Here is a 22,881-nt window from a genome sequence, read left to right as displayed (position 1 = left end):
GGATCAGTTCAGCTCTGGCTGTTGTGGCCATTTGGGGAGTGAACTGACAGTTGGAAGATCTTCCTGCCTCTGCTTCTCTCTGCAAATCTGTCTTTCCAATAAAAATAATAAATGAATCTTTTTAAAAGAGAGAAGTTTGGGTGCAAGAAATGCAAAATCCAGGCAGGTTTATTTTTTATGCATAGTTTTCATAAACTTGTTGGTGATTCCTGGCTTAGCTTGCAGTGCAATCATTTCCTTTCCTAGTCACTTACTGCTGTCCTGCATGGGACTTTGTGTGGGACGAAAAGGTGGCGTTTTTGGAGCAATAGGGATGCAGTTTCAGAAACAGCAATCCCCTCTTGTAGGGCAATGAAAACAAACACACCTTCAGGCTGATCAGCTGGAGCAGTAGCACCATCTTGGGGCTGGTGGCAGGGGTCTCGCCTCTGGGACACAGGGACACTGGGGTTGAGAGAGCATGGGCCCCAGTGGCCCTGGAGCTGTAGGAACGCTGAGTTCACAGCAGGTGGATGTGGGGTGTAATCCACCAGGAGACACCCCTGCCCTTGGCAGAGGCAGAGCCACGGCTGCCTCTTCATCCACTCTCTCCAACGGCACTGACCTCAGCCTCCAAAAAAGAAAATTCTGACAGCTTCATTTTAATGTGGGCATTTGATCCAATGCTTGAGATAAATATAACCCTGTGTAGTATGGAGAAGGTTTAATGGGAAATGGTTGGCATTCTTTCTGGTGGGGGGGGTGGAAGGGGGAGAGGAGAGTGAGGGAGGGTGAGAGGGGGAGAGGGAGGGAGAAAGAGAGAGAGACAGAGAGAGAGAGGCAGCAGCGAAGAAGCCAGGCAGGAGTGAGCAGGGCTCGGTGGCAGCCTTGCCTGGCTCCCCTGCCGTCCTGCAGCCCCCGGCCAGCATGGTGGTCCTGAATCCAATGACCCTGGGAATTTATCTTCAGCTTTTCCTGCGCTCCATCGTGTCTCAACCAGCATTCATTAGCAGCGTCCTCCCCATCTCGGCAGGTAAACGATACTGCCCAGGACCTTCTCCTCTCCCTCTCTCTCGGGGCTCTGCGTGAGGGGTCCATATAATTGTGCGGGTAGAGACTGGGAGGGCACCGCCAGCCTCCTCTGTTGCTTCCTGTCACCCGAGCTGGCCTTGAAAGCCGCTCCTGTTCTCTGTGCCACTGACCCCTGCCCGGATTCTCTAGCATTTGTTGCTACCTCTCTCCTTCTCTTCCCGTTTGTCTTGTGGTCGCCTTTCGGTCAGGACCTCCAGAGATAGCTCAAAAGAGACCTGTGCCAAGGAGAGAGATGTGAACTCCTTGGGGGAGTTCCAAGCTGATCCATTCCAAGGGGGCTGGGTCCCTGCCCACACAGGGAGGCCGGGGTCCCCCTGTGGCTGCAGGAATGGATTCTTGAGCCTGCAAGCCTTGCTAGGGTGAGCCTGCAGTTGGCCTCAGACAAGGCAGCTGCAGGTGCAGACAGACCCAAACCGGGGGCTGCAGACAACGTCCACGTGTGAGTGGAGCTGTGGGCAGGGGGCCAGCCTGGCCGGCCCCGCTGTGGGCTCCAGGCTGTTGTCCTTGTCCTGCCTGACCCTGGCAGGGGACACACTGAGTCGCTGGTGTAACTTGTTGGGACTTTCCTGGGGATTGATGAGGGGAGCTTTGGAGAGGCCTGCAGATCCTGGGTTTCACTGCCCACCCTTCACACCACCCTTGGGGAGGGCGCACCCCCAGGGGCCTGGGAGTCGAGCCCTCCTCCCTCCCTCCCACGGGGCCTGGCTGTAGAGGCAGAAGTCTCGCTGTCATTTGCAGCCATTCTGGCTGTGGAGGTTTATCTCCCGATCCAGTCCACACCCCAGTCCATTCATAAAAAACCCAGCTCCTCCCCCTAGCCGAGTTACATGCCCAAGGGAAGTGATCTGACCGCTGGTGTGCAGCTAATTATAAAAGCGTGAAGGGCTGAACAGGGAAAAATGTGGGGGAAGGGAGGCTGGCAAGGTGAACGGCTGTGCCATCTGGGGGTGTGCCAAGTGGATCCCCCTCAATGGATTCCAACCGAGAACAGCAAGTTGCCTCCCACCAGACTCCGGTCAGAGGGTAAAATCACTATTTTCCATTAAGGTTGTGAGTTTGGTGTCATGCGGTTGTTCACAAACTTGTTTGGCTCATAGATTTCTTAAAGAAGTGGCTGAAGGTTCAGGGGTTAAGGAATATTGGATTCCCATTGTCCATCCTGCCTTGGGCGGGCTCTCAGACTTGGAGGAGGCAGCTAGCATTGGATTAGAAGCATCCTGTGGGCAAGGACCGTGACCATCGGGCCCCTGCTGCCTACATCGCTGGCCCAGATTGAGTTCCTGGCTCCTGGCTTGGCCTGACCTAGTCCCTGGCAGTTGCAGGCATTTGAACCAGTGAATGGAATTTCTCTGTCTTTGCATATCAACAGGGCTTTAAAAATATATTAATAATTGGGGTGGGGGGTGAAGGCAAATGCCTGGCACAATAATTGATGGATTCATTAATAGAAACTTTGCTCATTGCTAAGCTGACACCATCATGTTGTATTACTTTCTTACATTTCTTAAATTTTTATTTGAAAGGGAGAAAAAGACAGACAAAGGCTGGGCTAGGCCAAAGCCAGGAATCCAGGACCTGGAACCCAATCCTGGCCTCCCGCTGGGTGGTAGGAATTCAAGTAGCTGAACACCATCTGCTGCTGCCCAGGGTGCACGTTGGCAGGAAGCTGGAAGCGGAAGCTGACCTGGGACTCTTCCCAGCACTCCAGTACAGAATTAGCCATCCCAAGCAGTGCCTTAACACTTGTATGAAATGCCCAACCTCTTGCTGGTGTTCCACAAGGATGCCGGTTCATGTCCTAGGTGTTTCACTTCTGATCCAGCTCCCTGCTTGTGGCGTGGAAGATGGCCCAAAGCCTTGGGACCCTGCACTTACTTGTGTGGGAGACAAATAAAGAAAGAGGCTCCTGGCTCTTGGCTTCAGCTCAGCTCAGCTTCAGTCATTGTGGCCACTTGGGGAGTGAACCAGCAGATGGAAGATCTCTTTTTCTCTCTCTTTTCTCTCTGTAAATCTGCCTTTCAAATAAGAAATACCCAACCCCTCATTACTGTATTTAGGTAAAACCAAAGTGACTGAGGAGTTCTGAAAGCTGGAAGGATACAATCCTGTGACTATCTTCAAACCCCTCGCTCTATAGAATGCCCTGGCATGGCTTAGACACATCTCAGGGCATGGGTTTTGGCACATTGTGCCAGTCAGGGCAATGCCAGGGAGAAAAGCAAACATCTAAGAGAGGGCATCACTTTCAGAGCTGGAACTGGGACTGGGCCCCTAGAGATCAGCACCTGCCAGAATCTGTGCTTTTGTGCTTGAAAGGGAAAGAGGATAAAACGGGAAGTGATCCCAGGGAAGTGTGGAGTCTTGTAGGAGAGGCCCCCCTACCCCAGCAGGAGAGTGGAGAATAAAGACTCACCCGTCTCTCCTCCCATTCTACACCTGCTGCCACAGCCACCCACTGGTCAAACCCAGCTGAAGCCAGGGGGCGATCTATTGGGCATAGACGTGACAGCCTTCAGGAAACTCTTTTCTTCTAACCCTGTCCCTTCGTGAGTCCTGCTGAATCCCTGGCACTGTGATGAGTCCACCGGGGACCCAGAGACTAGGAGGATGTGGTTTCTACTCCAGGGGCCTTCTGGGGATACTTCATCTGGGACTTGAGCAACCTTGGGCTGAGTGCCTCAGAGGCAGCCATGATGGAGGCGGGGCTCTGCAGGCCTGCCGGCAGGTGCTGACTCTACAGGCCTGCCGGCAGGTGCTGACTCTGCAGGTTCAGCCAGCCCTTCCAACAAGGTACCAGCTCTTTGGGTAAAAGCTCACTGCCTGCAGCCACCGCTGCTGGATGGCAGAGGAGAACCAGGGAGGGAGCCAAAAGCATCAGAGGCCATTGTAGACAAGAATCCCAGTGTGAGTGCACAAGCAGTTGAAACACAAATACAAAAAAAATGCGTCTGGGCCTTACTCATAGCCCACTGCCTCTGACTTTGGCCCCTTGCTGACGTGCGGTGAGTTCCTGTAGATGAGGGAGACAGTGCAGCTCTAGGCACAGTGACAACAGCAAGGGAAGACAGATCATAAGGCAGGTGATGATGAACAGGGGATGAGGTCTGAGGTTTCAGAAGGAATGATGTGGAACGCTTGTCGTGTAGCTAACCCCCAAGGGTGTCGCCGGCTTATAATACTCGACTGGGCTCTAGCACGCGCAGCACGCAAGATCCACTGAAGGGTTCGCTGAGGAGAGCTGACTGTGACACTCAGCTCAGGGTGGTTTCTGTCAAAGAAGGCAATTGGTAAGAATGTCAGGAGTTCTAAATCTGGGCTTCAAGCTCAATCTCTATAGCTAAGAAACCACCCTAACACTTGGTGGTTTGAATGTCATTTGTTACTGATTTGCACAGTTGTGGACTGATCAAGGGTCAGCTGATCCAGCTTGGGCTTGGCTGGCCTCACTTACGGTCTGTAGACTTACTCAGCTCAACATTTATCCAAACAGATGCAGGTTGCACAGTTTCCAGAAGGTAGAAGCGCAGACCCAAGGACGATAGTATTGAGAGAGGAGTACAAGCCCAATTTAGGTAATTTTCACAGCACCCTGAAATGGATGTGGCCTCCCTTCCCCTTTGCAGTGAGGGCCAGGGACCTTCCCAAAGCCACATAGCTGCTATGAGGCAGAGCTGAAGGCTGCGATCTTGTCTCCTGCCTCTACGTTTAGGGCTTTTGCTGGTAGAGACCAAACCTGCAGTGTCTTTGGACAGATAGATTGGGTTTTTGGAATCCTGCCAATGGGGAAGGTTTTGGTGCTGTAGTTAAGTTACTCCTTGAGTTGTGTGTATCTCCTATTGGAGAGTGTTGGTTTGATACCCACCTCTGCTTCCAATCCAGATTCCTGCTAACACGCACCTTGGAAAGTAGACGTGGTTGGGAAGCTCCAGTGGTTGGGTTCCCGCCACCCCCATGGGAGACCCACATGGAGTTCTGGGCTTCTGTTTTCTGAAAACTCTGGATTCTTTAGTCTCCATTCTCTCCTGCTTTCTCCTTCAGACATCAATGCCTAAAGCCCTAGCAGAAGATTATTGAATATTAGTTACTTAATACTAAGATAAAGGATATTGCCTTGTCTCTCCTTGGATGATCGAAGAGTCAGATGAGTTGCAGCCAGTTGATTTGGGAGGAGTGGGCCCCTTCCTGGAGCCAGGGGGAATCCCACTTCATAGACACGCTTTTCAGGCACTGCAGACCAACCAACTTTCAATGCAGGATTTCCCCGGCGGGCAGGAACTCTAAGCTGGTGAGCAACACCCACAAATCCAGTCCTGGGGGCAGGATGTTGTGTGATTGCTGTCAGGCCCCAGAACCTTCTGCCATAGCCAGGACCTGACCCAGGGAAGGTGCTTTGGGGTCTGTGGAGCCCACGGTCCAGCCTTGTGCTCCCCAGCATGGAAGCAGCCAGATGTCCACTTGGAACCATCCATGCCCTCGGCACTGGGTCGTAGGAGATGCCTTGATGGTGTCTGAGGCTGCTCAGCTATTGTTTACTGCACTGTAATGCACTTGCCAGCCGTCTCCTCCAATTTAGTTCCTTGTATTTCCTCCTGCTAATAACATTAGAGAAGGCTCTTAAATTAGAGGATTCTCCAGGGATCCCAGGCTTCCCGCCTCACTTCATCCCAAGCCTTGGCATAAATCAGCAGGCTCTTCTGCAGCCCAGACACAGAGAGAAGGCAGATGGGAGGAACGGGGGGCTCTCCCTTTAAACACCTAGGACCAAATACACCTTACTATTCACCACACTCAAACCTGTTTTCAGGTCCACACCCCCAAAACAACGTGCAGCTCCACATGGACACAGCTCCTCTGTCTCAGATCCGACACCTGATAGACTGGGCCTGTCTTCTTTAAATGCCACGCATAGTCGTCAGCACTGCGTGATTGGTACCCATGACCTAGCAGACCATCGCTTCATCTGCGCTGCTCCTCTCAGCAGCAACTCCTGCAAGTGGCCCTGGCCTTGAATCCTAACTTGAATCCTGCCAGTTGTGAAAGAGCCAGTCAGTTCCTCTGTGCAATGGGTGTGACTGGCTCGCTTGGTCGCTCAGGACTGTCCTGGGGAGCAAGGAGCGCCCTCCTCTGGCTGCAAATGAGATGCAGCTGAGAGCAGGAAGACAAAACTCCCAAGGCTGGAGCTACCCCGACTGGCCTGCCGGTCCGAGTGAATCAGAAATGGGGCGCAGAGAAGGAGCTCCTGAACTAGCTGCCCAATGACCAGATCCTGGCTACATGTTTAGCCTTTTGTGGGGAAGAGTTTTAAAACTGCTTTAATAGTTAGCATTTGAAGCTTGAGTGATCTGACATTTTAAAAGAAGAAAAGCATTGCTGATCTCTTGCTTTCAAAATTCTATTTATTTGGAAGCCAGAGTTACAGAGAGCAAGAGGCACAGAGATTGATCTACCCGCTGGTTCACTAAACCAGACGGCTGCAGTGGCCGGGGCCATGTGAGAACCACGAGCTTCTTCCAGGTCTCCCACTCGCATGGCAGGGACCCAAGCAGTTGGGCCAATCTCTGCTGCCTTCCAACCTAGCAAGGAGCTAGACTGGAAGTAGAGTAGCCATGACACTACCTGGCACCGATATGGGATGCTGGCACTGCAGGCAGTAGCCTTACCAGCCACGCCACAACACCAGCCCCTGCTGATGCAAGTTTCTTGCAAAGCAGGACCCAGCGGATCGGAGGAGTTGCCGCTGACTCAGCCCCAGCCAGCTGTGCCCTCTTCTGGCCTTCCTTAGGACACCACCTGCGTGGCTCTCTTGGGCAGGACCCTTTGTATTGGTTTGGCCTCTGTTGTTGGCTTTCCCAGCAGCCAGAATCATTTGGGGGCCGCTTCACAAAACCCCGAATCTCCCCAGGTGTGCGCCCAGCTGTGGGTGCTGCTTACAGCTACCCATGGGATTCTAACCAAGATGGTATCAGGCGCCCCCTGCAGGGCCCGGTAAAATGCAGATCGCTGGGATCAATTCCTACTCCTAGGAGCTTCTGAAGCAGTAAATCAGGAACATGGCTCTGGAACCTACATTTCCAACACACTCCAGGTGCTGCTGATCCAGTGAGGTCACTGGCCACACTCTGAGAGCCTTTGTTCCAGCATTGCCCGGAGTCACTACATTAGGACAAATCACAAGTGCACACACCCACGCTCTCTCAAGGTCAGAAGTCTAAAGTTTGTCTTACCAGGCACAGACCAAGGGGTGGGCAAAGCCCCAGGGAAGAATTCAGTTTCCTGCCTTGTTTGGGATCTAGGTTGCTTTTCTGGTCATCTGTGGCTCCCAGCCTCTTCCTCCGTCTTCAAAGCCAGCACCACAGCACCTTGCTTCAAGGGTCACACTGCTCTCTTGAGTGTGTCTCTGATTAGGATGTCATGGGTGGAGGCATTTGGGGCCAGCTCAGATTAAGCACCTTGGATTGCACTTCTTAATTTAGTTGCCTTGCAATAATACCTTAATTTAATTACCTGCCTTTTGTTCAAGTAAGGTAATAATTCTAGGTTCTGTTTTCTCTCAGTCTCTCTTATCTCCCCTCCCCATATCTTTTCCATTGGGTACAGTGGCCCACGAATACCATCAGTGCCAGGAACATCTCAGGAGCAGGCACCTGCACTGTCATTGTTTGAGTGCCTTCCCAGAAGTGGACCCTGACAGGATTTGGATGCAAGTAGTTCCATGCATGGTAATCCCAGTAAAGCAGTGGAGGAGTGAGACGGTCACCAGTGGGCATGCTCAGAGGAGCAGGTGGACAGCTAAGACAACTGGAGCTCATTCTATGAGGCTTTCAGAAAGATGGCGAATGGGGATGCTTCTTCACCTGACTCTTGGGACACTAACTTTTCATCATCCTGTTTGTCCCCAAACAACTTCCCATGGCTGGAAGAGGGACATTTTCCCCTCTTCCCTCCCCACTCCCATCCCCCCCAAACAAAGCCCCATCATGGTAGAGGCAGAACTACGTGGTGGTTAGGAGGAGGACTTCCAGAGGCCACTCCGTTTCTCTTCACACTGTGACCTTGGGCAAATTTCCCAAACTATATGCCAGTTTCTTCATCCATGAAATGGGGCCCAAAGTAGGATTTAACTCCCAGAGAAATCATGAGGACCAATGTGGCTAATTTTTAACATCAAGTACTTCCAATAGTGCCAAAGATTCCAAACACAACCAAAGCAGCTTTGAGCTGAAATGCGCAGTGAGTCAGGCAGTAAGAGAAGACACGACTTCCATTCCCTCTGTGCTTGTAAACCATGGGTGTTAGGAGGGGGAGGTGGTTCCATGCTGGTGACCAACCAGCTTTCCCTGGCTGCTTTAAAAATACACCTGGCTCTGCTCCATGTCCTGCCCTGGAGCCTACAGCTCCATTCACACCGCTCACACCGCACTTACCTCTCATGGCAACCAACATAAACATGAGCCAGTGACAGCTGGAGTGGAGGCCTCCAGGCTGCTGCCCACTTGCCCTGGCCACCAGCTGGGGCCTGAAGACAGAAAGAGAGGGAAAAGAGAAGGAAGTAATTCCTGTGAGCTGTGCAGGCTCTTCCCCACCCCCACACAGGCTCCTCATCTTCTAGCCCCGTCTCCTCCTGCCACCTGTCATCTTGGGATCTCTCAGGGAAGTGTAGGGAAAGCCCCAGAACTTCCATAGGACTCTCTTCAGGCCTCTTGGACCAGGCAGGCTGCTGTCTTAGCTGTGGGCTTCTCTGTCCTTGCTCCCTGTATTTGAACTTGTCCCCACTATGAGAGCCTGTGGGATGGGTCATTAGGCAAGGAGACTTCCCCTTTGCGTCTCTTCAAGACTAACCTGGTTTTGGAGACCATGCTTTTTGGGGTGAGCCCAATGTGGATGGCCCCTCCAATGACTTCAAATTCTCTGTCTCGGAAACTAAAATTTCCAATGTCCAAGAATCGTATTCAGGATAGAGGGAGGCTCCAAGCAAAGAAAACAAGCTTCACCCTCTGCTGGTCTTCCCAAGAGCTGCAATGGGCATGTCATGCAGGTGTGTGCAGGGAAGAATAGATGCATGGCTCTGGACCTGGAGAATAGCAAGGCCCTGCGAAGGCTGGCTGATCTAGGCATCACCATGCCTGCTGGGTGTACCTGCACCTTTGGTAGACAGATGCAGCTTGAGACACACTCCAAGACCTGAAAAATCTTTCTCCAGTGTTTCTCTGGCAAGTCATTCCTCGCCTTTTTATTCTCAACCATATTCTGAGTCCACTGCTCCTGCCCTCTCTCTGCTGGACGCCCCAAGGGTGAGAGTGTGTCTGCCAGCCCGGGCTTCTGTGCACGGCCAATGGAAAGAGCTTGTGGAAGGGGCTTGCAGAAGGGACCTGGTAGCTTGCCTGCTGGCTAATGTCCTTAGAGAGTATTGCACTATGGTGCCAGGGCCCAGGAGCAAAACCCAGTGAACAGTGTGAACAGTGTGGGATAAGCCACTTGCTGTCTTCCAAGAGCCAGCATCCTCATCCTAAATAGAGACATGGACCAGGTTGCAAGGATCCTGTTGGCCTTAGCTGTTCTCTGGTGTTGTGGTTCACAAGCTGTTGGCTACCTTACAGAAGTAGCATGTACCTAGAGGCAGGACCTGGGTGTGTGTGTGTCTCTGCTGGGCTCTGACTCTGAGAGTCCAGGTGTACAATGTCCAGCTAGGACGGCTTTGGACTTGAGTGACATTTCCATGATGTAACTGAGGGGCCTGATGCCAAGCCGAAATCAGGAGCCTGAGCTCCACCTGGGTCATCGTGCATTACTCTCCCAGGTGTATCAGCAGGGAGCTGCATGGGAAGCAGAGTGGATGAAGCTTGAACTGATATTCTGCTACAAAATGCCAGTGTTGCAAGTAGAGGCTTGAACTACTGTGCTACAATGCCAGCTTGTTAATTTGTTTTAAATGTTTGTTTTCATTGTTACTCAGAAGGCAGAGAGACAGGTATCTTTTGTTCACTGGATGCACTCACCAAATAGCCACCTAAGCCATGGCTGGGGCAGGCTAAGCTGGGAGCCAGGAACTCCATCCGTGTCCCACATGGGCAACAGAAACTCAACTCGTAGTGTAGCCAGGCCTTAAACCCATGCATACCCCCTGTGGGATGTGAGTATCCCAGCTTACCAGCTGTGCCGAACTTTAATTTCTTCACATCCAGTTTCCACATCTGAAAATGAGGCTACTATGACCCCAGGGAGTCGTTGGTGATGACAAAACAAACTAATGTGTACCGAGCTGTAGCTGTAGCTGGCAATCAGCTCTGGATTGTGGAGAGAATGGGAGCCAGGCCACCTGCTTTGTCCATCCCAGCCCACCTGCAGCTGCTGAGTGTCTCCTGCAGGTACCACCTGAGGCTGGGGGCAGGAGCCCAGCACTGCCTCTGCTGCAGAGCTGGAGGTATGACTCCAGGACCCCAGCAGTGCTAAGCGGTGGCTGTTATAGCCTCAATTCCCCTCACCCGGAGAAGGAAGGCATAATATAATCCACAAAGTCGAATTCACATGGTAGTGGTGAGGCTCAAACGGGAGACGTGGGGCGTGCCTCCCCCGGGGGCCCAGGGCAGAGCAGCAACTTGCGGGGCTGTTGCATCTTGGGGAGAGTGGGAGCAGTGCTGGAACGTGACGATATGGAGGCATGGCTGACACCTGAGGCTGCCGCTCAACACCCCCCGACTGCTTGGCCTGTTGGCAGCAAGTCCATGTGCAGGGGCAAAGCCTCCCACTCCCTGAAGTGGGCTGATCCCCGAGCCCCACCCCCACAGGGCGGGGCTGAGTGGAGTAAAGCTGTATCACCCTGTGGAAGCTGTGCATCCAAGTGCAGATCCCAGGGAGGACATGCCACTGCTGTGTGCAATTGGTCTGTGTTGGGAGCCGGTGGCATCTATCCTATGTGCAATGACATGTATGGGGCTGCCCAGTCCCCAGGCCGGCCCAGCACAGGTGCTCCTGGTCCATAAAGGACGATTACAAAATAGCAAGTTTTCAAATGAAACACCACACATGATGAGTGATTCCATACTGGGACTCAGTGTTCCAATTCCGTACCCATCTGCTGACAATTTAAGTTTTGCTTAAAAAAAAGATTAAAGATTGATTCTGTTTTATTTTTATTGGAAAAGCAAATTTACAGAGAGAAGGAGATAGAGAAGAAAAGATCTTCCATCCACTGATTCATTCCCCAAATGGCTGTAACAGCTGGTGCCGAGCTGATCTGAAGCCAGGAGCTAGGAGCTTCTTTCCGGGTCTCACACAGGGGTGCAGGGTCCCAAGACTTTGGGTCATCCTCGACTGCTTTCCCGGGCCACAAACAAGGAGTTGGAAAGCAAGTAGACTTGCCAGGACGTGAACTAATGCCAACATGGGATCCCGGCGTGTGCAAGGCAAGGATTTTAGCCACTAGGCTACTGTGCCAAGCACATATCTTACTTTTTTATAAATAAATAAATAAATAAAAGCTATGTGTGGCAAAAACAAACAAACAAAAAAAAAACCCTAAGCAAACCAAGGAAAAAGAATTGCAAGTCTTATCATAAAGTGCTACATTATTTATAAGGAAAAATATTGTAAGGAAAAGGACAAACAACCTAGTGGGGACATGACCAGGATTTAACGGCTCTAACATAGTTAGGAATAACCTCAGCCTCACGTACCGTGAGAGAAACACAAGCACTGGGATTTTGAATTTTGAAAAACAGGCATGTGTACCTGACCTATTCCAATGGATTCAACCAAACGTTGCATCTACTCAGTATTGTCTCTCTTCTGGAACGCAACATGGGGTTTTTCCATCTTTCCAAAGTCCGACAGACCCCACGCAGGAAGGGAATTGAGAGCACAGAGAATTTCCGGAGTGGCTGCCTGCAGCTCAGGGTTCGCCTTGCCAACTTGGTCAGCTGAGCAGATCTCCTACTCCATGCAGTCCACACGGGTCGGCTTGAGGCTGGCCGGTTTCTGAATGCAAGAGGGGTGAGTGACTCAGTGGGCAGGAAGGGACTTCCCAGGAGCAGCCTCCTCCCGCCCACCTGGCCGTGAAGGGGCGAGGGCAAGGGGTTGAATGAGCCATGTGGTTCTGAATGACAAGGACCCACAGAGCTGAAATGTCCCTTTGGGAAAAAGACTGTTGGAGGACGGGGTGGGACACACAGGGCCCTTCTGCCCTGCCAGGTGTCAGCGGCTGCTGGAAATAAGCCACTCTGGGCCGCTGCAGGTGGAGGCTTTTGTCTTTGCCCCAAGGCCAGAGCTCCTGAGCAATCATAGGAACTTGGCCTTCCCTGTCAAGGCTGAAGAGATTTAATAGCACTCGTTGATTTATGCTGGCCAGTGTAATCGAATTCAGCGCCCAGCACAGCCAGCGTGGGGAGGTTTCTTTATGTTCCCTCGGCTAATAACATTGTCTCCTCTTTCCTCTCTACTTACCGCATACCATTTGGTCAAATTAGAACTTGAACTCAAAAAGCAGATGGCTTCCTTCAGATAAGGTCCAAAACCATTCCTTGCAGGAGGAGAAGGGGAGGAGCTTGTTTTCTTGAGTCTATGCGTGCATAGGAAGCGCCACTGACCCACGACTTACTCAAAATAATGACAAACTCGAGACGACGGCTGAGCCAGGAGTCAGTGATGGTGGCTAGGTCAGGCGGCCAGTCTGTGGCCCTAGCAGACCGTTCCCCCGCCAGACCCCCGCTCCCAGCCGCACACACACAGATCCCTGGAGTGGGTGTCATTTAGCTTCAATGATGACATCATGTATCTGCTCATCCATCCATCTTATTTCTTGAAGGGTTTATCTTTGAGACATTTTTTATTCAATTTTTTTTTTTTGCCTTGGATTTGAAAGGCAGAGATCATTCATCCATTGGTTCACTCTCCAAATACAATAAGAGTTGGCACTGAGCCAGGCTGGCTGAGGCCAGAGACCCCGATCTCTAGCCAGGTGTCCTGCACAGGTGAGAGGGGACAGCCATCATCCACTGCCTCCCAGGTTGTCACCTGCAGGCAGCTAGAACAGAAGCCTAGAAGCCCAGGTTTGAACCAGGCATTCTAAAATGGATAGGAGGGTCTGAAGTGGCAATGTAATACTGTGCCAAGCACCGGCCCCCTGATGAGTGACAAAGTAGGCTTGGTGCAGCTCTGTTGGTCACACCGAGACGCCAAGGAGAGCAGGGAAAGTCAGGTCAGACAGAACCCTCTTTGTGACCCGGATAGCTGGTAGGCACGCAGGGCTGGGGAGGGGGCACTGAGGTTCCCATGGAACTTAGAGGTCAGGAAACTGGGACCCAGAGGCCAGATCTTCAGGTGTGGCCAGAAGGATACGATCTTGGGGGCTTGGAGAGCTCCCCCACCCTGGCTGGCTGGGACGACCCCTCTGGCCGTCTCAGCTGCTGTTTCCCATAACTTACTGGTCACTGTTGGTGTGGTGGGGCCAGACAGGAGAGGGTCCCTTTCTGCCACAGGTGCATCTTCAGAGGCAGACATCTGTCTACAGGTCTGGCTTCCAACAGACCAGCTGCGGGCGACCCTAGGTGCCTCCCCTGGCCTCCCCAACCTGGTCTGAAAACAAGGGTGCTTAGACGCTGACACCCTCCTGGCACCGTGTGTGGTGAGACTCAAAGGACAACAGGGTGACGTCATCACGAAACGTCCCTCATCACTGTCCTCTGCCGCCGGGCTTAGGCCACTGCTGTCTGCTGGCCTGGGCAGCACTGGAGGGCTCAAGCTGGCCAACGTGGCTTTTTTTCCCCTAAGATTTGCTTGTTTATTTACTTGAAGGGAAAAGTCAGACAGAGAGAGAGAGAGAATTTCCCATGCTGGTTGCAACAGCCAGCCAGGGCTGGCCAGGAGATGAGCCAGAAGCCTGGAACTCTACCCAAGTCTCCCATGTCGGTGCAGGGTCCCAGGCACTTGGGTCATTCTTCATCCCTTCCGCATGGGCAGGGAGCTGGTCCAGAAGCAGAGCAGCCAGTGTTGAGCACTCATGGGGTGCTGGGCATTGCACGAAGTGGCTTAGCTTACTGCACCACCACAAAGACCCTGGTGTTTGGTTTTTGCCCACGTAGCCAGCAGTCTGGCATCCCCGGTCACAGACTGCTCTCCTCTCTGCCGCCATGCAGGGATGCAGGTCCTCTCCGCCTTCCCCGGAGCGGAGTGCTTTGCACCAGGCAGACCCATTGCAGGCACAGTCACCACCCCCATGTCCTCCCTGCAGAGGACTGAGAGGTACAGGCCTTCTCAGGTGTAGCTCTGGCTCGTGAGCAGGGGAGAGGAAACAAATGTGGAGAACATTCTGGAAGGCTAGCCTTCTCTGGCCAGACCCCACTTTCAGGAGGTCCTGGGATTTCCAAGGCCAAGTCTGAGGGTTAGGCAGGACCTGGCTAGCTTCCCTGCTCCTCAGCTGTCCTGAGGCTGGCAGGGAAGGGGTGAGTGGTAAGAGACAGCCAGCTGTCCCCCGGGGACTGGGAAGGCTTAGGGAGAATCCACCACGAGGAAAGGCAAGAATCCGTGGGAAACGCAGAGCCGAGTTGCTGCCACCTCTTGCCTGGCATTTCCACTGCACAAGGATCAGCAAGTGCGTGGGGAAGACACGCACTGTCATCCCAGCAATGACACCACCTTTTTGCAATGCCTTTTTTCTTCTGTCTCTGCCCATCAATCAGTATTCCCGGAAATGCGCCTGACCAGGGAACTCAGCAGAAGAGAGGAAAATTCTTAGTCCCCCAAAAGCTAGATCATGCACTTCTTCCTTTTTTTTTTAATAGCCTATGTATTTTTATTGGAAAGGCAGATAAACAGAGAGGAGGACAAACAGAGAAAAAGATCTTCTATCTGCTGATTCACTCTCCAAGTGGCCGCAACGGCTGGAGCTGAGCTGATCCAAAGTCAGGAGCCAGGAGCTTCTTCAGGTCTCTCACACGGGTGCAGGGTTTTAACGTTTTGGGCTGTCCTGGACTGCTTCCCCAGGTTACAAGCAGGGAGCTGGTTGAGAAGTGAGACTGCCGGGACATGAACCGGCACCCATATGAGATCCTGGTGTATCCAAGGCAAGGATTGTAGCCACTAGGCTACTGTGCTGGGCCCCTAGATCATGTACTTCTTCATCTCTGTATGCTGGTGGTATGGCACACAGTGAGCACTCAACACACGCTTGTGGGGGGAGGAGGTTCTTCCAGGGCTCAGCCAAGGAGACACAGACATTGGATTTGGGTATGGTATCAAAGGAGAACGGATTCTGATGCTTGTTAAAGTGGCAAGGGAGGGGCAGCATTGTGGTATAGCAAAAAAAGCTGCTACCTGTGATGCCAGCATCCCAAATAGGCGCTGGTTCAAGACCCAGAAGAAGCTCTTGATCGGCTCTGCCCACTGTGCGCATTTGGGGAGTGAACCAACAGATAGAAGCATTCTCTCTCTTTCTCCCCTCTTCCCCCTCCCCCGCATTGCCTTTCAAATACATTAAGAACATCATTTAAAAAATGGTAATGGAGACTTCATTTCAGGCTGTGTCTTGGGTGTCAAGACCAACACAATAGCACCCAGAGCTCAGCATCTCCACAAGGGCAAGTGGGTATTTAAAACAAGCAAACAAAAGTTACCCATTCTTTCTTCTCTTTTTAAAAGCGTGTATTTAAAGGCAAAAATATAGAAATTTAGGAAGAGACAGCAAGCTTCCATCTGCTTGTTCGTCCCCTGAACGCCTCCAACAGCCAAGGCTGGGCCAGGCTAAAGTCAGGAGCTGAGCACTTTGTCCGGGTCTCCCAGGTGGGGGTAGGAGCTCAGCTGCCTGAGCCACCTCTGGTGTGCACACTGGCAGGAAGCTGGAGTCCGAAGTGGAGCTGGGATTCAAACCCAGCAATTCAATGTGGGATGAGGGCATCCCCATTGGTGACTTACCTGCTGTGCCAAGTGCCCACCCTACAAGTGTGGATTTGTAGCTGAGAAGTAGGTTGGGGAGTTGGGACCAGTGGATGCAAAATTACTAAGAGGAGACCCCAAGGTTGGGGGAATCTGATCAACCTCCTCAATGGGAAGGCAGACTGGAACGATCAGGAATCATGGTTGGGGAATGAGGGATTCCGGTCAGATTCCAGAAGTTGAGAATTTTCTCTAAAGTGAGGTCTCTGAAACCTTGCTGTGACTGGATTCAGCAAGGATGGACCCAGAGCCCACATGCAAGGCTTTGATGGGCCAAGGAACCTGAGGAAAGCTTGCTCAGAGTCTCGGGCAGTGGAAACACAGACCCTAGGCCCTCTGATCCACCTCTCTGCCACTGAGGTCTTGGTGAGATAGTAGATTCATCCCCAGGGCTGGGGCACCCTGGCTCTGTCCTCAGACATGCAGCTGCTTCTGTGGCCCATGAGGGTGATGAGTCCTGGGCAAGGGTGCCAGAGTGACCGGAACCCACCTCTCTACATAGTGGGAGACACAAAGAAGCAGCCTCTTGAGCCCCGCGGTGGCAACTGGCCTGAGGGTGGCAGTGGTGGGGTCAGGAGCGTCTGGAACATTGTGCAAGACTGGCAGTCTTCCAGAAGGGGTCTTCTGGCCAGGCTGATCAATCCCAGATCTGCAATTAAGACAAAATACTGTGAAGCTGACACCTGCAGACAGCTGCATGAAGGCGCCGGAAACTTTGATTACAAATTTGATTTGGCAGGCAGCTCTGCTGTGCTGAGCTGGTGCCTGGGCCAGGGCACTGGAGGGAACTTGAGGGCAGAGGAGAGCAAGGTCTCTTTACCCTGGGCAGGGTCCTGATGAGGGATCGTTCAGGTCTTGGCAATCACAGTGCCCCGTAAGAGCCAATGCTGCAGCGTGATTAAGGCCATCTGGTCCAATGCTCCCCTTTTTACATCTGGACAAGTCAAGATGAAGGTCGCCCAGCGAGGTATCACCAGGGCCAGAGGGCAGGTTCCTGCCTCCCCGGCTGGCACCTGGCTGAAGGGTGTCTCAGACAATGAAGGATACAGGTGGCATTTGACTTAAGGAAATGCAGCAATCACTGCTTGGGAAGACAGAGATGCTGTGAAACACAGAGAAAAGGGATCAGCTGCGGAGCGAGCGAGCGAGAGCATGATATGTTGGTTAGGTTGTCTAATTAGTTAGAGATCCCATCAGGCACATGATGGTCTGTCCTGGTGCCTTCATTTTCACAATCACAAAACCAAGTGCAGCTGTGTGACTGACACAGTCAGACCTCAGGAGAAGTCTGCTACCACGTGGCCAAACCAAAGACCCCTTGGATGTAAAAGGGGCCAAACTTGCATCTCCATGTATTGTGAAGTCTGAGTACAGAGGACCTGATGGACTGGGAGTGTGTGTGATGGAGGCATCTGGGAAAATGTGCTGCAGGTGGCCCCGGGGCAACGGCCTGAGACTCCGTGCCTGTTTGTTCTGATGTCTTCCACCCCATTCCTGAGAAATACTGAGGGAAATTCGTTAGGGAAGGAATGGAGCCTAACCCTTGCCCCTCCGCTCCTCCCACCCTGGTCCCAGCAAGTCTCTGCAGTCAAGGCTTGGCTGGAATGGAGCCTCTTTCAGAAAGTCTTCTCTGGTTTCTCCCCTTCAACAGGTATTCATCTCTTCTTCCTAGAAATCCTCCCATACATTCAAGCCTTTGCTAGCCGCTAGGTTTTTCTGTCTTGCAGTTATCCAAGAAGTGGATACTGTGATACAGTGGCTAAGCCACATACTGAGGCCAGTATCCCTTGTCAGAGTGCCTGGTTCAAGCCCCAGCTTTGGTACCTATTCAGTTTTTTGCTAATGCTATCCTGGGAGGCGACAAGTGATGACTCAAAGTACTTGGGTCTCCACCACTACACAGGAGATCCAGCTGGGAACTTGGGCTCTTGGTTTCAGCCTGGCCCAGCACTTGGGGAGTAAGCCAGTGAAGGCCAGTACTCTTTTGTGTATTCTCTCTCACTTTCTCCCTCTTTCAATTAAATAAAACATCACTTAAAAAGAGTTACTCAGGCCTGGTGCAGTAGCCTAGATATTAAAGTCCTTGTCTCGCACATGCCGGGATCCCATATGGGCTCTGGTTCTAACCCCGATGGCCCTGCTTCCCGACCAGCTCCCTGCTTGTGGCCTGGGAAAGCAATCGAGGTGTCCACTAGCCCCTAAAAGGACAAGTTTGGAAAACATGGCTTGGAGACCATGGCCACCCAACACCAGATGACTTTCTTTCCGCCCCATGTCCTCACCATCCCCTGCCTACCCAGGGGCAAATCACTGAGTTGCCAGGAGGAAGGTGGGAGGCAGAATCCTTCTCTGGAATATGTGAGTCAGGGGAGACCAGGGCCAACTGCAGTGGGGTTGAGGACTTCCTGCTCCGTGCTCAGCTCACAGTCAGCGACTCGGGGGTGCCCTTGACGGTGCCCTTCTGCTCTTCCCCACCTAGGGGTGCCTTCTTGAGCCAGTTCCAACAATAAAGAAAGGTCCCACAGCAGGAAGAACAGAGAGAGAGAAAAAAAAGAGCCATTTCCCTGTGGCACAGCCCTACTCATCCCCGCCCCTCCGCCCGCTGAAGCAGGAGGCACTTTTTTTTTTTTTCCTTTTTTTGGAATGCAGATTAACAGAGAGGAGAGACAGAAAGATCTTCCATCTGCTGGGTCACTCCCCAAGTGGCTGCAATTGCCAGAGCTGAGCTGATCTGAAACCAGGAGCCTCCTCTGGGTCTCCCACAGGGATCCCAAGGCTTTGGGCCGTCCTCTACTGCTTTCCCAGGCCACAAGCAGGGAGCTGGATGGGAGGTAGAGCAGCCAGGACGCTAACCAGTGCCCATATGGGATCCTGGCTCTTGCAAGGCGAGGATTTAGCCACTGAGCTATCTCGCTGGGGATACTGTCACTTCCCTGTCCTGTTGGCTTCTCGGCACACCTCTGGTGGATGTGACAGATGCTGCTTGATGCAAGCACAGAAGGCAGAAGTGGAAAAAGCTACCTTGAGCAGCCCAGGGATGGGCAGGTCTTACGAGTGATGGGCTGAAGGTGAGGTCCTAACTACAGGAAAAGAAGGACTTTGGAGAAGGCTCGGGCCAAATCCTCTGTGATAGAAATAAGGACACCGAGTGACAGTTTGAAGAAGTCGGTTGTATTAGGCCACATGGCCACTTAGGCCTGGTCTCGGGTTCTTTGGCCCAAATCTGTCTCTTTCCAAGAATGACAAGGAGCAGAGCATTTTCTAAGACTGTGCCTCAGTTTCCTGAAATGCAGCAAGAGAAAGCCCCCCTGTCCAAGAGGGGCTATAGAGTCCAAAGGGCAAAACTGGAAAGGGGAAAAAAAAAACGACAATACTTGCCCAAAGCCTGTGTTAGGCACGTATCCATGATATGGGACGCAGTGTCCATGCACAAGAAGGTAAGCTGGCTTTGGGGCATGATCGTCAGGACAGCATCTTGACAGCTGTGAGAGCAGGCACTGCCACATGGCTGCCCGGGGCTGAGCCCTGGAGTGCGTGCAGGTTCCTGCAGGCTCTGCGCACACACAACTGTTTCCATTACTGCAGAGTCTGTCAGAGCTTTCCAGACTGGACCCTGAGCCCAGACACGATTGCATGGAGACAATGTGGTCCTGAGAGGGAGCCGGAGGCCACTCAGTGACACCAAAATAGACATGCGAAGTCCTGGCTTAGCTGACCGGGAGGGAGGAGTGCAGAGAACTGCTCCCAAACACGTCCACCTGGTGGAAATATTCTGAGATGGAATGGGCTGTAAATAAACCAGACCGAGCTAAAAACAAACAGCTCCGGGCACTGGGGGAGGGCAGAAATAGCCAGCCTCCACTTGCTGAAATGCAGCAGGTCCACGACAGGCAGCTGGGGTGGAAGGAAGGCCAGGTGGGTGACGGGGGAGTGGGGAAGGAACAATGCCAATGCCTCAGCCGGAAAAGCAGCTGATCATTTGCTAAAAAGATTTATGTGAAAGGCAGAGTTACAGAGAGAGAGAGCGAGAGATGAAGAGAGATATCTTTCATCCGCTGGCTCACTTGCCAAATGGCCCCAACTGCCAGGACTGGACCAAGTCCAAAGCCAGGAGCACAGAACTCCATCCAGGCCTCCCGCATGAGTGGCAGGAACTATCCTCTTTTGCTTTTCTGGGCCATTGACAGGGAGCTAGCTCAAAAGCAGGGTAACCAGGACTTGAACCATGGCTCAGATGGGATGCTGGTGTCACAGGCAGTTGCTTAACCCACTATACCATCACGCTAGCCCAGCAACTGATTATTTATGTCCACTGACGAGGTCTCTGGTTTCCAAGAAGGAATAAGAGAAATGAGTGCTTTGAACGGCACTGGCTTTACATCAGTGGAAGCCGCACAGGGTGCTGGGTGAAGGGAAGCCAAACAAAGCCTGGGGAAGGGGGTGAGGAGGGATGCCGATGAGTCACACAGGCCCCACTGGGACTCTGAGTGCTAATTGTATGTGTGGACCTGGCTAGGGGAGGCTCAGCTGCCGTGGCAGAAGAGAGGCAAGGGAACAGTGTAGAGCAGGGCCCTGGAGGGCAAACCTGCCAGCCCTCTCCACCCACACACCTAGGCAGGGTGAACCTTGAGCTGCCCAGCACCAGCTCCTGAACCCTCTGGGAGTGGACTGTGACAACACAAGGGCACCCACTTGGCAGGGTGCACTCTAGATGCTTATAAACAACGTTCCAGAAACCAGCACGAGACAGGATCTCTTGGTGATTGTGACAGGGCCAAAGGTGAGAGCACCCTAGGGTAGCCATCACTGCATGCAGATGAAATGAGACTTGCCCCAAGCCACCTATCAGATGACAATGCGTTTCCCTACCCAAGCGCATGTGCGCAATGGCTGTCGCTTCACCAGCCCCGGCAGCAGCGTGGCTCAGTTCTTCTTCTAGGCAGAGGACAGCCTGGTCTCCTGACAGCATCCAGCCCAGAGTCCAGGCAGCCTTAGCGAGCCCCTCTGCAAACCACTGGGCAAAAGGCCGACCCGAGCGAGGATGCACCCTTTAGCAGCCTCCTCCTGAGCTGCCCCAGGTCCCTCCCCAAGCCTTCCTTCCCTCTCCTGCACAGCCACCACACCCAACTCTGTCCCCACACATGTCCCAGCGGTCTCCAGAGACACAGCATCATCTCAACTACTTGTCATGGAGCCTCTCGCCTTGGTCTTACCTCCCAACTTTCATTTTTACCCATAGACACTGCCCATCTGGATTCAAATGCTGCCTCTGTCACTGGCCAGCTACATGATTGTGGGCAGGGCACTTGGCCCCTCTGCCTCGGTTAGCAGACCTGTGAAATGGGGATGGTGATGACAATTAAGGTACCTAGTTGTAGCAGCTGCCGTGAGGACTGGGTGAGTCCATGTGGGAACTGCTCAAGGAGCACCATGCATGCAGTCAAAGAGTTGGATGTTGGTATCAACCACTCAGCCTGGTACCATGCTAGCCTTTGGCTTAAGCCTGGCTCCCACAGGGACACACCAGGAAAGCATTTGACCCAACTGGGAAGAGCTGACACTGGGGAAACTTAGGGAAGTACAAGGCTGAGCTACTCCACTTTGGTCTGGGAAGTCACGGAATCCTTCCTGGTGGAGGCAGCAAACATTCTCCCATACCTGGGAGGAGTACCCAGGGCAGTGCCGCCTGTGGGAGGCCCCTGAGCTGAGCGGGCCTCACCTTCTATAGTCAGAGGCATCTTCTGCCTCTTACAAGGCCCAAATCAGGGCCTGGCAGAGTGTGTGCCCAAACAAGTATCCAACGCCAAAACGGCTGTTTTCCCCACAAACTAGTGCTCCTCTGGCTTTCCTATCACTCTCCAGGGACTATTGCCCGGGGCCCCTGCACCTTCAAAATCACCCCTGACTCTTCTTCCTCTAGCCTTTCTCAACACACTGGCCCCACTTCTCCCTCCCCTCTAATGCTGGGGTCAGTCCATTTCTTTCTGCCCCTACAGCTGTCCATTCATGCCTGCTGCTGTGACGGAGTAGGTCAAGCCACCATCTGTGATGTCAGTATCCCATCTGGGTACTGGTTTATGTCCCAGCTGCTCTACTTCCAATCCAGCTCCCTGCTAATGGCCTGTGACAAACAGCACAAGAATGACCCAAGGCTTAGGTCCCTGTACCCATATGAGAGACCCAGATGAAGCTTCTAGCTTCTGGCTTTGGCCTAGCTCAGGCCTGGCTAATGTAACCATCAAGAGAGTGAACCAAGAAATGGAAGATCTCTCTCACTATAGCATAAGTTAATTTCAAGGAACAAAAAGATACTTAAAAAAAAAAAAGGCTGCTGACAGAGCTGCCTGCCTGCCGTGCCATCTGGAGGCCTGGCTAGCCTGCTCTGGTCCAACTTCCTTCTGCTAATGTGCCTGGAAAGTCAACAGATGGTGGCTCGGTATCTGGGTCTGTAACATCTACATGTATTTTGGGGTAGGGCATTGTTCAACAGCAACCATGGAGCACAGGTGAGTCTCTAGGTGAAAGCGTTCGGGGCCTTCCCTTCTCATATTTTGGAACTGGCCATCCGTGTACTAAGGCACCAAACTATGAGACGGAAGGCTCAAATGTGTGTCTCCAGGAATCAATGGATGCTGCTCCCCATCCCCCGCTGCCTCCCCATCTAAACAGTTTCCTTCTGAGGAAAGGCCCCAAATTAACTAGGGCTACTCAACGTTGGGTTACTACACAAAATGCCTGAAGCAATTAACTTTAACAGGACAAAACATTTGTTTTTACTCAGCTCACAGTTTTGGAGATGCAAGATCCCACAGACCTACTGAATAGGGTGGAGGGTGGAACAGAGGCGGGCTTCCACCAGGTGAGCCAGGTAGAAAGTGGAGGCAA

General features: G+C 52.6%; 1 protein-coding gene across 2 annotated transcripts in view; it reads left to right on the top strand.

Annotated features, from left to right (window-relative positions):
- Positions 1-853: 853 nt before the first annotated feature.
- COLQ (collagen like tail subunit of asymmetric acetylcholinesterase) overlaps positions 854-22,881 on the top strand; it is a 48,025-nt gene continuing 25,997 nt past the window's right edge. Inside the window, exon 1 of one of the 2 annotated variants that reach the window (XM_040963194.1) lies at positions 854-1,012. In XM_040963194.1, the coding sequence (XP_040819128.1) occupies positions 907-1,012 (106 nt within the window). In that variant the 5' untranslated portion in view covers positions 854-906. The remainder of the gene's footprint in view (positions 1,013-22,881) is intronic. The other variant, XM_040963203.1, reaches the window with a different exon arrangement.

Source organism: Ochotona curzoniae, unplaced genomic scaffold (assembly GCF_017591425.1).
Source record: "Ochotona curzoniae isolate NIBS_2020 unplaced genomic scaffold, NIBS_Ocur_1.0 contig_1302, whole genome shotgun sequence".
NCBI classification, from domain to species: Eukaryota; Metazoa; Chordata; class Mammalia; order Lagomorpha; family Ochotonidae; genus Ochotona; species Ochotona curzoniae.
The sequence above is the reverse complement of the archived record's forward strand: the minus strand, read 5'-3'. Positions and strand labels throughout refer to the sequence as shown.